The sequence below is a fragment of the Orcinus orca genome, chromosome 1 (genome assembly GCF_937001465.1).
Source record: "Orcinus orca chromosome 1, mOrcOrc1.1, whole genome shotgun sequence".
NCBI lineage: Eukaryota > Metazoa > Chordata > Mammalia > Artiodactyla > Delphinidae > Orcinus > Orcinus orca.
In genome coordinates, this window is record NC_064559.1 from 93,452,240 (window position 1) to 93,465,120 (window position 12,881).

Below are 12,881 nucleotides of genomic sequence, written 5' to 3' on the forward strand. Positions count from 1 at the left end.
AATGCAGGCTCTCAGGTCCCACCCAAACCAGCTGAACGAGAATCTGTATTTTAACAAGATCTCTAGGTGACTTGTAAGCACATCAATGTGCTCCTACTGCTGTGGAAGACCTATGAAAAAAACCTATCCCCAGCTGTGGGTGGATTTCTTTACTGCAGTGGTTCTCTAAGTGGGATCCCCAAACCAGAAGTGTCAGCTTCACCTGGGCTGACACTTCATTTGATTGAAATGAACATTCTAGAATCCCACCCCAGACCTTTTGAATGAGAAACTGGGGCAGCAATCTGTCTTAGCCCTCCATGTGATTCTGATGAAACCTGAGCTTTGAGAACCCTCCTCCAAACGCCACACAGTCCTCACTCACACTTATGCTCAACCTGGAAAGAGGAGTCATCAGTGACACCCTGTGGAGCCAAGGGAAGCTTGCACGTTTTCTGTGAGTGTACCTGCTATCTTCCCCTGGTAAGATAAAACCGTCATGATCTGTGTTTTTTGCACTGAAAATACAAAGCTGATTTCTTTCCCTGTAAACTATTTGCTTCAGGATTCTGCATTCATTTTGGTGAAGCAGACTACAGTTTTTAATTCAGCAAACATTTATTCATTCATCACCAAGTAGGTGTAAAGGACTGCCAATAGAGGTTGTGCAGAAAACATATCAGATTGGCCCCTGGAGCAATCTACTACCAGTTATGTTTATAACAGCACCAGCTACCATGTGAGTATTTGCTGTGTAGCAGGCGGTGTGCTGTTTCATAAAACTCACTCAATCCTTATGAGCTATAGATGTATTTATTATCCTCATTTTATAAGAAATGTACATACTGACTCTGAAGTGTATGCTTTTAATCAAACAGCAGAGCTTCTTAAAGTGATCTCCAAAGATCATTGTTACAAGAACTTAGTGCACTTGTTTCAAGTGTAGATTCCCAGAGACCCACCAAATCAAGGCATGTTTAACAAGTATCCCAGGCAAGTACTACACACACTACAGTTTGGGAACTACTATACCACACCACACTGCCTCCATCAAAGTATTGGCCTTCAAAGTATTACGGATCTTACCCTGAAATGGGTTAGCATCAAAGATTTGTAAAGCAGTGGCAAAGAGATGATTAAATTTGTATTTTAGGGAGATCTATGTAGTGGCAGTATGAATGGATTAGAGGAGGATGGTGGTAGTAGAGACTGACTTTATCATCTTATCAGAAAAAAAGCATGTCACACTGAGACATCAATGCCAGGTGGTGGTCTAGGGTTCATTCCCTAAGTATCTCAAATTCTTGTCTCAGGAAAGTTCAGTTTTAAGAGTTGCATGGAATCTGAGCTAGATATCCTGAACAAGTACTAGGAAGATAACTTAGACAAGATAATCTAAAAAAGATAACAAAATAGGGTCAGGGATGGAGCTTTGGCCTAAGGAACATCCTTTTAGCAAACTTTTAAGATAATTTTAAGATACTGTTTAGAACCTATTTCAATTCTATAGATTTCAACAATCCAATAGATTGTCTTTAAGTTCCTTTTGACAATTTTTTAAGTTACTATCACTTTAAAATTTTTCAGCTTTGATGCTTCAAATATTAAGATCGAGTTATTCTAGCATTGGTTATACAAGTTGTGTTATGCCCCCTGGTGGCAATATAGATAGGAAGATGAGAAACATATTTCAATCAAGAGAGCCAACTTAATTGAAATACGTGGCAGGCCCTGAACCTGAAATGGAATTTCATATAAAACTTTTCTGGTCTTACTAAAAATAGGAAACATCCCGTTAAACTAAAATCAGATGTATTAACTTCAGCCTCTTATGAAGGTGCATATTTCAATTTCCCTTGCTTTGTCATAAAATGGATTAGCTCCTTGAAATATGTCAGTTGAACTTGAAATTAAATATTTGCTCTACATATAGCTAATAAGTAGCTGGACTCATAAAAGATAACTAAAGTCTATATAGACAAAGAATTTCCTTCAAGATCAGGCCTCAGCGTATGTCGCATATACACGATGCCACTGCCTTCTTTCGGAGCATTCATTTCCCTATATTAATAAACTTTTAAAGGTTACATAGCCCAAATAGTCATTTCCAAGAAGGTGTGAGAAAAAAAGTTCTAAATTTTGTCATTTGTTCTCCAATCAAAACAGCCAACTATAGGTTTTAATGTGGATTATACTGAGGGCTTCTTAAGGCTTTTATCTGTTTGGGGGCAAAAAAAGATGAGTGAAGATACTGAACTACTAGCAGGTCTGTTGATGTTTGATGTGAAAAAAAATGCATGAAAGATAAGTATTTCTTCTTGGATTAAGATAACTTGGCCTCAATGGCTATATTATTTGGTCACAGTTGAGAAAAATGGCTATTCCTTAAGTAAACAAAGTGGCTAACCAGGTGCCTGGCACTATGCTATACTATTAGTACTAAAAAAAGAGACACAGTCACTGGCCTCAAGAAACATGAAGCCTAGCACAGTGGAGGATGTGTAAAAAATTATAGTATAATGATACAAGTTATAGTGAAAATAATAACAGAAGAAAAGGAAAACCTGACATTTAAAAAGGTATTACAGCTGTAGTTCGGGTGGAGACTTGAAAAATGCATATTTTCCAGTTGGACATACAAAAGAAAAACCGTGAGAAGAAATGTGAAAACACACACAAAAGTGTGAGGTGCTAAGGAAGCTAAAACAGTTCAGTATTACTTGAGGATAAAGTTCAAATGAGAACTGGCAAGAGAAAAGACATGAGAGTCTAGAGCATGAAGGGTCTTGAAACTCATGCAAATTTCTCCTGTAAGTGACAGGTCCCAAGACTTCCTCAGTTCATAAAACCCTTAATGTATCAGAAATTCTTTTACTGTGCCCCTTGGCCAAAAATATCAAAAAACAAGAAACTTAACAGTTCCATTATCAAGCAGTTTCAAGTATCAAGTTGAACCTAAGTTCAAACAACTTAATAGGCATTTATACCCTAGCAACGTGTATTTAAGAAAGAAAAACACACAAACTGAAAGAATATTTTTATTCTACTCTTAGAGAGCCGATTATTAATTGAATGTACATGCCTATCCGGCACCGTACAAATTCTCAAACCCTGAAATCAGATGGATATTGCCACCCTCATTTCTTATTCCATAATGATTGTCATGTGATATGTGATTTGTATCACAGCAAATGCCAAAAACCCAGCTTCATAAAGATATATCATTGAAAGGAAGGTAGTGTGATCTAACATTGAAACTGTGAACTGCCTTGAGCTAGTAGTTTGTATTGGTGTCCAACAGATAGCAACTATCACTGTTTTCTTTGCAAATTTAAATATTGCACGGTTTCTCTGTGAGTTCACTACGGCACCCGAGCAGCACAATTTGAAAATCTAAAAATCTTTGTAAAAATGACTGACATAATCTAATTTCCTTGTTTAGAATAACCTAATATCTTTGTAGAGGTGGGTTAGAGACTGGAAGCCTGGTAACAAAGATTACTGCAAGTATACCAGCTGAGAAATGATGACGATGTAAACTGCAACATGGGCAAAGATGTGAGAGAAGGAGACTTGGGTACATCAATGGAGCTCTTGCTAACTAAATGGATATAAAGGAGTGAGGGGTAGTGGCATAAGAAGGAAAGTGGGTGAGTTCCTTTTCCATAACATGTTTTTAAGTATTTCGATAATCATACTTGAATCTAATCGCTTGCAGTCCTGTGTTTTATTTCATGCATGAAAAACATGACCCTGAGAAGGCCCATTAGGCTTCACCAGAATGCCAAAAGGTTAAAACCATTTACAGTCATCTCTCAGTGTCTGCTGGAGATTGGTCCCAGGACCCACCTCAGATTTTGTCAACTTATGCTCTGGTCCTCTGTATCTGTGGTTCTGCATCCAGATTCAACCAACCGTGGATCATGTAGTTCTATTGAAACAACTTCACGTAAAAGTGGACCCTTGCAGTTCAAAGCAGGGTTGTCAAGGGTAAACTGTACTGGCTATTGGATACCCAAGTCTGAAATTCCGGAAAAATATGACAAGTGTAACTAAATGTATATAATGCAGTAAAAGTTGCATGGATGTTTAATTCGTGATTGAAGTGGTGGGTGTTGATAAAAGTTTTCAAGGAGGGGTACAGAGGTTGAGAAGAGAAGGAGGGTCCAGGGCAGAAGTCTAGAGAACACAAACACTTCAGAGAAGAACAGAGAATGAGGCCCTCATGGAAAAACATTTAAAAGGAACAGACAGAATTAAGAGAACCAAGAGAGCAGTGTTACTGAGACAAAGGGAAAAAAGTACTGGACAGGTAGAATGTAAGGACGATAAAGATTAAAACACATCCAGGGAATCTTGATAACTATTAATGTGATCTTAGAAAATTCAGTGAATTAGTATGGAGAGAAGTAACAATGCGATGATGGGCAGGGAATGAAGTAGAAGCACATGTATAGATTAGGTTTTCTAGAAATTTGGTTGTGGAAAAAGAAAAGAGCAAGAGCTGAAGGTGGAGATGGGTCCAGGGGAGTTAAACTTTTTTAAATATAAAATGAGAGACATGGTCCTGTTTACACCCGTTACCTAGCCTCATAAACAGACCTTTCTATGGATTAAAATTCTATTTTAAAAAAGCAAGAAAGGGATAGAGCAATAGCTTAATTTTTTTGTCCCAACTCTTCCTCCCTGGACACCTAGCTCTTTCCACTCCTCCTATTCCAGGGCTTTTCCTGTCACTGAAAGCCTACTCTCTACTTACCGCAGTATTTTAGTATTTCTGACAAAGAAAAGTACCTGGAACTCCAAATACCAATACTTAACATATACATATGTCTACCAGACATATATATGTCTACCATGGCACTGTTCTAAGCAGTTTGCACATTTTAACTTATTTTCCTCATAAAAACGCCATGGCATCAGTGAAGAATTAGACTACCACACTTATACTTTCTCTTTTAAATAATTACATTAGAAAGTGTGGTACAGTAGAAACATTCCAGACCTCAGTCTCATACAGAGCACGGTTCAAATTTTGGCTCAGGACCTTCATAGTTACTTCATCTATAAAGTAGTTACAAAAATGTCTACCTAGATTTGCTTGAGTGAAGATCAAATGAGATCCCACAATGCTTAGTGCAAAGTCAGGGCTCAATAATACTATACCTCTGTATGTCGACAAACAAAGCAGCAACAGCCATGATAATAACAGAGAAACATTATATATTTCAAATGCAATTATTTCTGTTTTACTCCAACCACCACTTATAACAAGGAGCAGAGTAGAGACATGAATGGCTGCACAAGCCATTTTAATTGTAAGTTCACAAAAGTCTACATTAAATGCATTATCTTACAAAATAATAACCTATGAGAGTATATAAAAAATAACTGAGCCAACATTATTTGGTACTTTTGATGCTTCCATTAACTTAACTATTCCCTTTCCGAATATAAAATTAAAAATTGGCAAGCTATTTACAAAAAGACGTTTAATTCTGTTAATCAGGTTGATATTCTGAACATCTTTTTCTTCAGTTCAGCTGTTTTCTCATCTATTTTAGTGTGACAGTCCTCTGTTGCCTTTTCAATGCCTTCATGGTATTTCTCCAAAGCAGCTTTCAAGCTGAGAAATATTTCCTAAGTAGAAAATGAAATATAATAAGAATTATTCCATGCAACGACCTAAACTAAAAATGAGTCACAAGAATTCCAACAGTCTCGTTCATGTTTATTAATAATATTTTAAAGCCTAAAGTACCTTATGCACATGTACACACTCGTATGCCTACTCTTATTAAGCTGTGCAGATGCATCAGAAACTCAGCTACTTAGAAAGGACAAAGCAGAGACATTAACAATGGCTTGAATCCCAAGACATTAAGAACATATTTTTAATCATCAAAGAAAAATTTTTACTTTGGAGCTTTTCATGTTTACTTGGCAAATACCTAGATTACTGTACTCTGCACTTAACCCTGATCATTATTTAAATGATATGTAAACAGATTTAATAGGTAATCTACAGGACTGAGAAATATAGGAATACCTTTTACAATTGTTTTAACAAACTGATCAGGCAGTCCTACTATAAGCAATAGTGAGTTTTCATATAAACCTATATGGATGTGTTAAGAATTAAGAAAAAATTACAAAACAATTTCTATAGACTGAATGAAATAATGAATGAACCACTTTGCATACATTTTATTCTATCTCATACTCATCAAATGCAATTTTGATCCACTTATTATTGATTTTTCTTAAACAAAACAATTCTCAAACCTTGATACAAGAAAAAGTAGTATTCTGAAAGATTATAAAAGGTGTTTCACCACTGAAATAGAACAGCAGGCCTTTTCCAATGGAAGGAAAAAGCAGTAAATGGGTATAATGGGTATAAATGTTCTCAATTTTAAGTGCTGCTCCCATTAAACTTTTCTCAAACCCACAGTTTGGCTACTATTTATCTTAGTTAAAATTCTAGTGTAGATACTGTCTGATTTTGAGCAAATTATATAGATTATAATTTAATATAGTATGGATTCAAAATGTTCCAAAAAAGAACAACACTATTTCCAGAGACTGCCACCTATGCAAGTTTGAGAACTACTGCTCTAGATTAAGCGAATATAAATGTTTAGCTTAAGGCTAAACATTTTCCCAAAATCTAAACATAGATCATTAAATCCTAATACAAAAATAGAAGAGGGTATTTAGATTCCCAAGATCTAAATCAGGCATCAAATTACTACAACTATGATGGAATATTAATCATTAGGAAAATAAATCAAAAGTTTTTGATACCTTTATTTCTTAAATCTTGTAGGAAAAATAAGGTGAATTAGTTGCTATCTTATGTAAACACCATTTTAAAAAAAAAATCAGCACATTTCAGCAGCTACAGATCAATTTAATTTCCTGGCTCTACAGAGATATGTATTTATTCATTCCAAAAAGAAAGCTGAATAAATTTGGTAGAAAGACATTACTCATGAGAAACTATTAAAATGAAGTGTGGTTAAATAAAGATATACAATCTGTAAATACCTGAACCAACCATTTCAACACACTCAAAGGAACAATTTTCTCCTGAGAACACCTATATTCTCAAGGAGGAACCAAATCCTACAGGTAGAGCCACAATAAATGAATGAAACATTAAAGCCCAATTCCACTGGCACATCCACAGAAGCAAACAAACATTTGAAGTTCTAAGCCAACCGTCGCAGGATATTAATAGCAATAGATCACAGCCCTCACGAAAGCTATATATTTCAATTTCCAATTAAATTCTGTATCCAAGTGGAACTTTATCATATTCATTCACATAATAAGTAAGTCTTACTGTGATAGCTTGGCTGAAGTTAAATATTTTTAAACTCAAACTCTAGCTCTACAGTGCCTAACATGACAACCACTAGGGACACGTGATTATTTACATTTACATTTAAACAGCTACATGTTCCTCAGTTGCACTGGCCACACTTCAAGTGCTCAGCAGCTACGTGTACCTAATGGCTACCGTACTGAGCAGTACAGAACATTCCCAGCAGTAAGTTCTTTGGATAGCATTGGTCTAGGTAGTTATCTCACTTTTCAAATCAGAGAAATTCAAGATGACATAACATCCATGGAATTTTATGGCCAGTGTAGCCATTTACCCACCAAGTCTGTATTAATTTATCAACCACTATATTACTGAGTACCTTCTACAAGTAGCACCGTAAATAGTACAACAGCACGATGGAACATGCAATTATGCTTTCTACCCTAAAAAACCATACAATCCAGACCAGACTGGATACTGAGCACTTAAAATAGAGCTGGTATAAACAAGGAACTAAATTTTATTTCATTTTAATTAATTTAAAAGTAAATGTAAATAGCCACATGTTGCTAGTAGCTACCCCATTGGACAGCACAGATCAGAATAAGACTAAAAATGCGATAGTATTTGAGAAGGAGAGAAATCAAAGATACCTGAAAGGAGCCAGAGAAAGTTATATTGAGAATACACTTTTCATTAAACCTTAAACAATGAAAATGATTAGCTTAGATACAAAACTTTAAAAATCCTAGAAGGTAGGAATCATGCCTTCCTTGTTCATACTTACTCCCTGAATCAAATATAAAGGCTGGCACCTAGTAGGTGCATAGACCATTTGTTGAATGACTGACTAAATGCGTGAATAACTACAGGAGAACAGGGAGTTCCTGTTTTAAACGAGAAAGTGTAGTAATAAGAGTGATATTTTAGCAGGTTAAATTTGGCAATACTTAGGATTCAGGGCAGATTTGATGCAGGAGGATCTTAAGTCAAGGAAGAAATATAGCCAGTTTTTGCTGGAATTCATGAGTATTAGAAAGTTATGTGATAGAAGTATGATTAGAAACGGGTTGTTATGAACAGTATCAATGACATTATCTTGGTGATTGGATATCAGGATTATCTAAAGAAAATCCAAAATTGCAATTCTTTGTGATATTTTGAAAATGATGATGCCGCTGAAGAACATGAAGAAACTAAGTGAAAGAGAGAGGGAAAGGGAAGGGGAAAGAGAGAGAGACAGAGGGGGAAGGAGAAAGTGAGGAAGAGGAAAGACACTAAAGATGTTGAATGTAATTTAATAATTGTTTATTTTTGTTGTGATAAGCTAATCCATTGAAAATATCCATCAGGCAGCTAAAATAAGGAGTAGAGTTGAGGAAGACAGAACAGGAAACAGATTTTTGAAAGCTACCTAAATAAAGACGATGATTGAAACTAGAAGAGATGAAATATCTATGGAAAAGAATAATTAGTGAAAAAAAGGATATGATGATCATTAGGGTCCAACAGAATTACACAAAGAACAGTTTGGCAATCTTAACATATCCTTCTTTCCTTTTCATGAAGATGATTATGAAGTAAGTTAAGGAGGCTTCTTTGACAAAATATATTTTGATTTCACCAGGAGACTTACAGACTCTCCCAAGCTATTTTGGAACAAATGGATACCACAGTGTTGTCTGGGTAAAGGTATGGTTAGAACAACTTAGGAAGTTGAACAACTATATCCAAAGTTTTGATCAGTAGTTCTATGCCATTATGAAGGAAGAAATACAACACAGCAAAGGGCCCAGTTCTACTCAACATTTATCTCCCCTGGAGCAAAAGGCATGCTGGTCAAATTTGTAGGTGATGCTAAGCCATGAGAAATAGTTAATGTGAATGATACATAGATTTAAACTGACCTTGAAATTTTGGAAATCAAGGTGGAAATAAATAACATGAAACCTAAAATAAATAACAGTAAAATCCAGAATTAAAATTTCAAAAAACTAGTTGCATGAAAGTGTGGTGAAAAAATTTTAAGTTGGCAGAACCTCATATGAAAAAGACAGAGGTCCTTTAATTGATCACAAGCACAGTATGAGCCAAGGGCAAGATGCTGCTGTTAAAAATCCAACCCAATATTACGCTTCATTAACAGTAGCCTTGTGCTCTGGGGCTGGTCACACCATTACTTGGAAGACTATGTTTAGTACTGGGTTCTACATTTTAAACAGAATTAAAAAAGCAGGAAACAGAGTAGAGAGGACAGAAAACAGAATAATGAATCTGAAAATTAAACTATATAAAGAATGGCTGGAAAACTAGGGCTAATTAACCTGGATGAGAAGGCTGAAAGAACCCATGATCTTTACCCTCAAATGTCTTAAGTACAGTTTTATTCAGTAGAAGAGGATACAGATTTGTTCCAGAGAGGTGATCTTGGTTCACGAGAGTACAGAAATGAACATTTTTAAACTCAAAATAAGAAGTAACATTTTAAAAACTATAGCTGTCCTAGTAGAACAGCTTGGGTAGTGATGAGCTCTGTAATATTGAAAACAATGAAGCAGAACACATCAGTGGTTCTCAAGAGCCATGCTAAAAAATTTAGGCTCATGGGCCCCACTGCTGGTAATTCTAACTCAATATATTTTCGTGGGGGGTTGCTCATCTTTAAATTCCTCATTGAGTTCTACTACATGGCTAATTTTAAGAAACAGCATGCCAGATGGCTTTCCAATTTTACAAATATTTATGGAAAGCATACTACATATAAGGCAGCATTCTAGGCATGGTTTGATAAGACATACTAAGGTAAAAAATAAGATTGCTATTGTTGAGAAACTTAAAATGTTATTGGCAAGACATATATGCACAAAACTAAAAGGAATTTAAGGCAGGCACGGGCACCTTTTATGACCTATAGACAAAAGGTACTTACATTAGTAACTGGTTCATTAATTGTATCTGACCATGTGATAACAAATAAATATCTGCTCATTTGATTTGGTTAAGAAGTAGGATTAAATATCTCCTAAGGTCTTTCTAACCCCCATTCTAGAGATAAACAGAGGGCCAAAGGCTTGATAGATATCCAGTTAAGGGACAGAAAAAAAAAAAAAGTGATTGGAATGTAGAAAGAAAAGGAAGAATAGAAAAAATCAGGACAGTGTACTGGGCAGACCATGGGAGGGGAAACCCAGCCATTTTCTTTTTCTTTCTTCCCTTCCTTTTAAAGTAGCCTTGAGACAATCCTCACTATGTATATATACACTTACATGTGCACGTGCTAACAATCTAATATTTCAGAGGATAAAAGCTCCTAAGAACAAGAGAGGGGATTGACTACTGTGGTTCTTTTAGTATTAAGAATCCTTGCAAATTAAATGTGAATGGTGAAAGGTAATGATAGCATGTTTAAATATCTTTCAGGTTTCAGAGGTTTAGGATAAGATATCAATGTAGGCAAGATGAAGAATGAGAAAAAAAGAGGCCAAGGGATTTTACATGATAAAGGGCTGTTTTTAGTGACTTCTGGTAGAGCAGTTTGGGACAATCTTGAGGACACTGAACAAACTTTAAAGGCTAAGGATAGAATGAGATGTGATAAAGGTAGCAGGAATAGACTACTTTTTTGGGTCTTTGGCAGTCAACAAAAAAAAGAGAAATAAACATAATAAACATATTATGTTTGGCACTATACTGACATTTTGGAAGATAAAAATGTAGAAGACAAGATGCCTGTCCTCATTAAACTTGAGACTGTGTATGAAACAATAAAATAAATATACTTGAAACAAGCAGAGTAACTTTAGGTAATTATGATAAAGTTATCATTAAAGAAAAACATCTCAAAATACCGGTAACAACTCAAATACATTTAACACTGATGATAAGAAATACTTTTGAGATCCTTTTATCAGGAAAAAATGCAAAAATTTTTTAGAAGACATTACTTTAAATCACCATCTAAATTCATGTATCAAAAAAATTCAGAACCTTTATGGAGCACCTACTCGCATTGCAAAGCACGATTCTAGGTGCTAACAGGGAAAAAAGGCAAGGAAAAAAAAGGTATGCAAAGGTATGCAAGGAAAAAAAAGGTATGCAAACTATAGTTGCATACATGCAAACTATCCCAGGGTAATGGAAAAGGTGCTATAAATGGAAATAAAAGCAACAGACCTGAGGGGTCAATTTCTACTCTGGAGAACTGACAAAATCTTCAAAATGAGGATGACATAATTTACATTTTAAACTTGTGAGATTATCTGAAATTAATTTCTTATGAACATACACTCACCTGAGACTTCAGTTTCTCCCTTTCAGCAGCATCTTTCAGTTGCTGAATTCCAAATTTAATTTTTTGGATTTCTTGATTAATTGTGGTTACTTGCTCATAGACAGCACCTCTTTTTTCTTGAACTTTATTGCAATCTCTAAAGGAAAATAGAGACAGCTAAATTATAATTCCTCTTAAGCATCTAAACAGTCAAGCATTTAACTCTAATTTTGATTCCAAAGAGACTGTTTGTATTTGACTGACACACCTAAAACTCTTCTCAAGATACGAAAGCAAATACGCGAATCACAGCGTGGCGCTATATTCAGCTCATGGCATAGAGTAAGCTCTTCCACACAAAGCTGTTATTTAACATGGAGATCTTAAGTCACATCTCCCCAGTTGTGCTCACTCATGTACTGTTGTTAGCAGTGTGAATCAGCACAACTTTCCTGCAAGGCGTGTGGCAACAAATTAAAACCCTCAGGTTCTGCCCTTTTGGTTCATCTACATGAGGAGAGCAAAGGAAATCTTCAGACCATCCTAATACATCTTTTAGAGGCTGAAATAGTGTCATCTCATAGACATATCTGGGGCATTTATTCTAAAAACACATTTTTGGAATTGATGGGAAGAAGACTCTACCAATGAAACACCCAAACATACTGGTCAACAACAACGATGACGACAGCCATGACAAAATGCTTAGCAAAGTACTACTTCGTATATGAATAAAAAAATAAGACTTTTTCTCAAAATATGCTATGTTATAGACCAGCTGGACAGTAAAATGAACCAGTTGATTCACTCTAATACAACTCTAGACCACTGTCTCTAAAGTGCACTGAAATAAGCAGTAGCACCAGAACCCTTCTGAAGAATTGTGCAAAGGATTTGGAATTGTGATATCAGGAAAAGAAAAAGAAACTAGTACCTAAAACATCTCTAAATCTAGATATAGCAACATTATGAGATTCATAATTAACTCATCTGTTTTAGCCACCTAACAGTGGAATACCTTTTTGAAATTATAGGAGATTTGGAATCTTAGGGAAAAAGTGAATTAAGTTTTTCTAATTACTTTCTAATACATTAAATTTAAAATAAGTTCATACTCAATCACGGTGCGTTTGTACTGCTTGACATCCTCATGCTTCTTATTTATTCTGAACTGTGCTGTGGCAAGTTTTTCCTTCTTCACAATCATCAGTCTTTTAAAGGAATTTTCTTCAGTCTTCAATTTCTTCAGTTCTGACTCATCACTCTCAATTTTGTCCTCCAAGTTCAGGCTCTGTATTTTAT

General features: G+C 35.4%; 1 protein-coding gene across 4 annotated transcripts in view; it reads right to left on the bottom strand.

Annotated features, from left to right (window-relative positions):
- Window positions 1-5,182: 5,182 nt before the first annotated feature.
- Window positions 5,183-12,881, bottom strand: part of NUF2 (NUF2 component of NDC80 kinetochore complex) — a 29,859-nt gene continuing 22,160 nt past the window's right edge. For all 4 annotated transcript variants that reach the window (XM_033409764.2, XM_033409767.2, XM_033409763.2 and 1 more), the window contains 3 exons: window positions 12,695-12,870; window positions 11,601-11,736; window positions 5,183-5,619 (listed from right to left, as the gene is read on the bottom strand). In XM_033409764.2, the coding sequence (XP_033265655.1) occupies window positions 5,485-5,619; window positions 11,601-11,736; window positions 12,695-12,870 (447 nt within the window). In that variant the 3' untranslated portion in view covers window positions 5,183-5,484. The remainder of the gene's footprint in view (window positions 5,620-11,600; window positions 11,737-12,694; window positions 12,871-12,881) is intronic.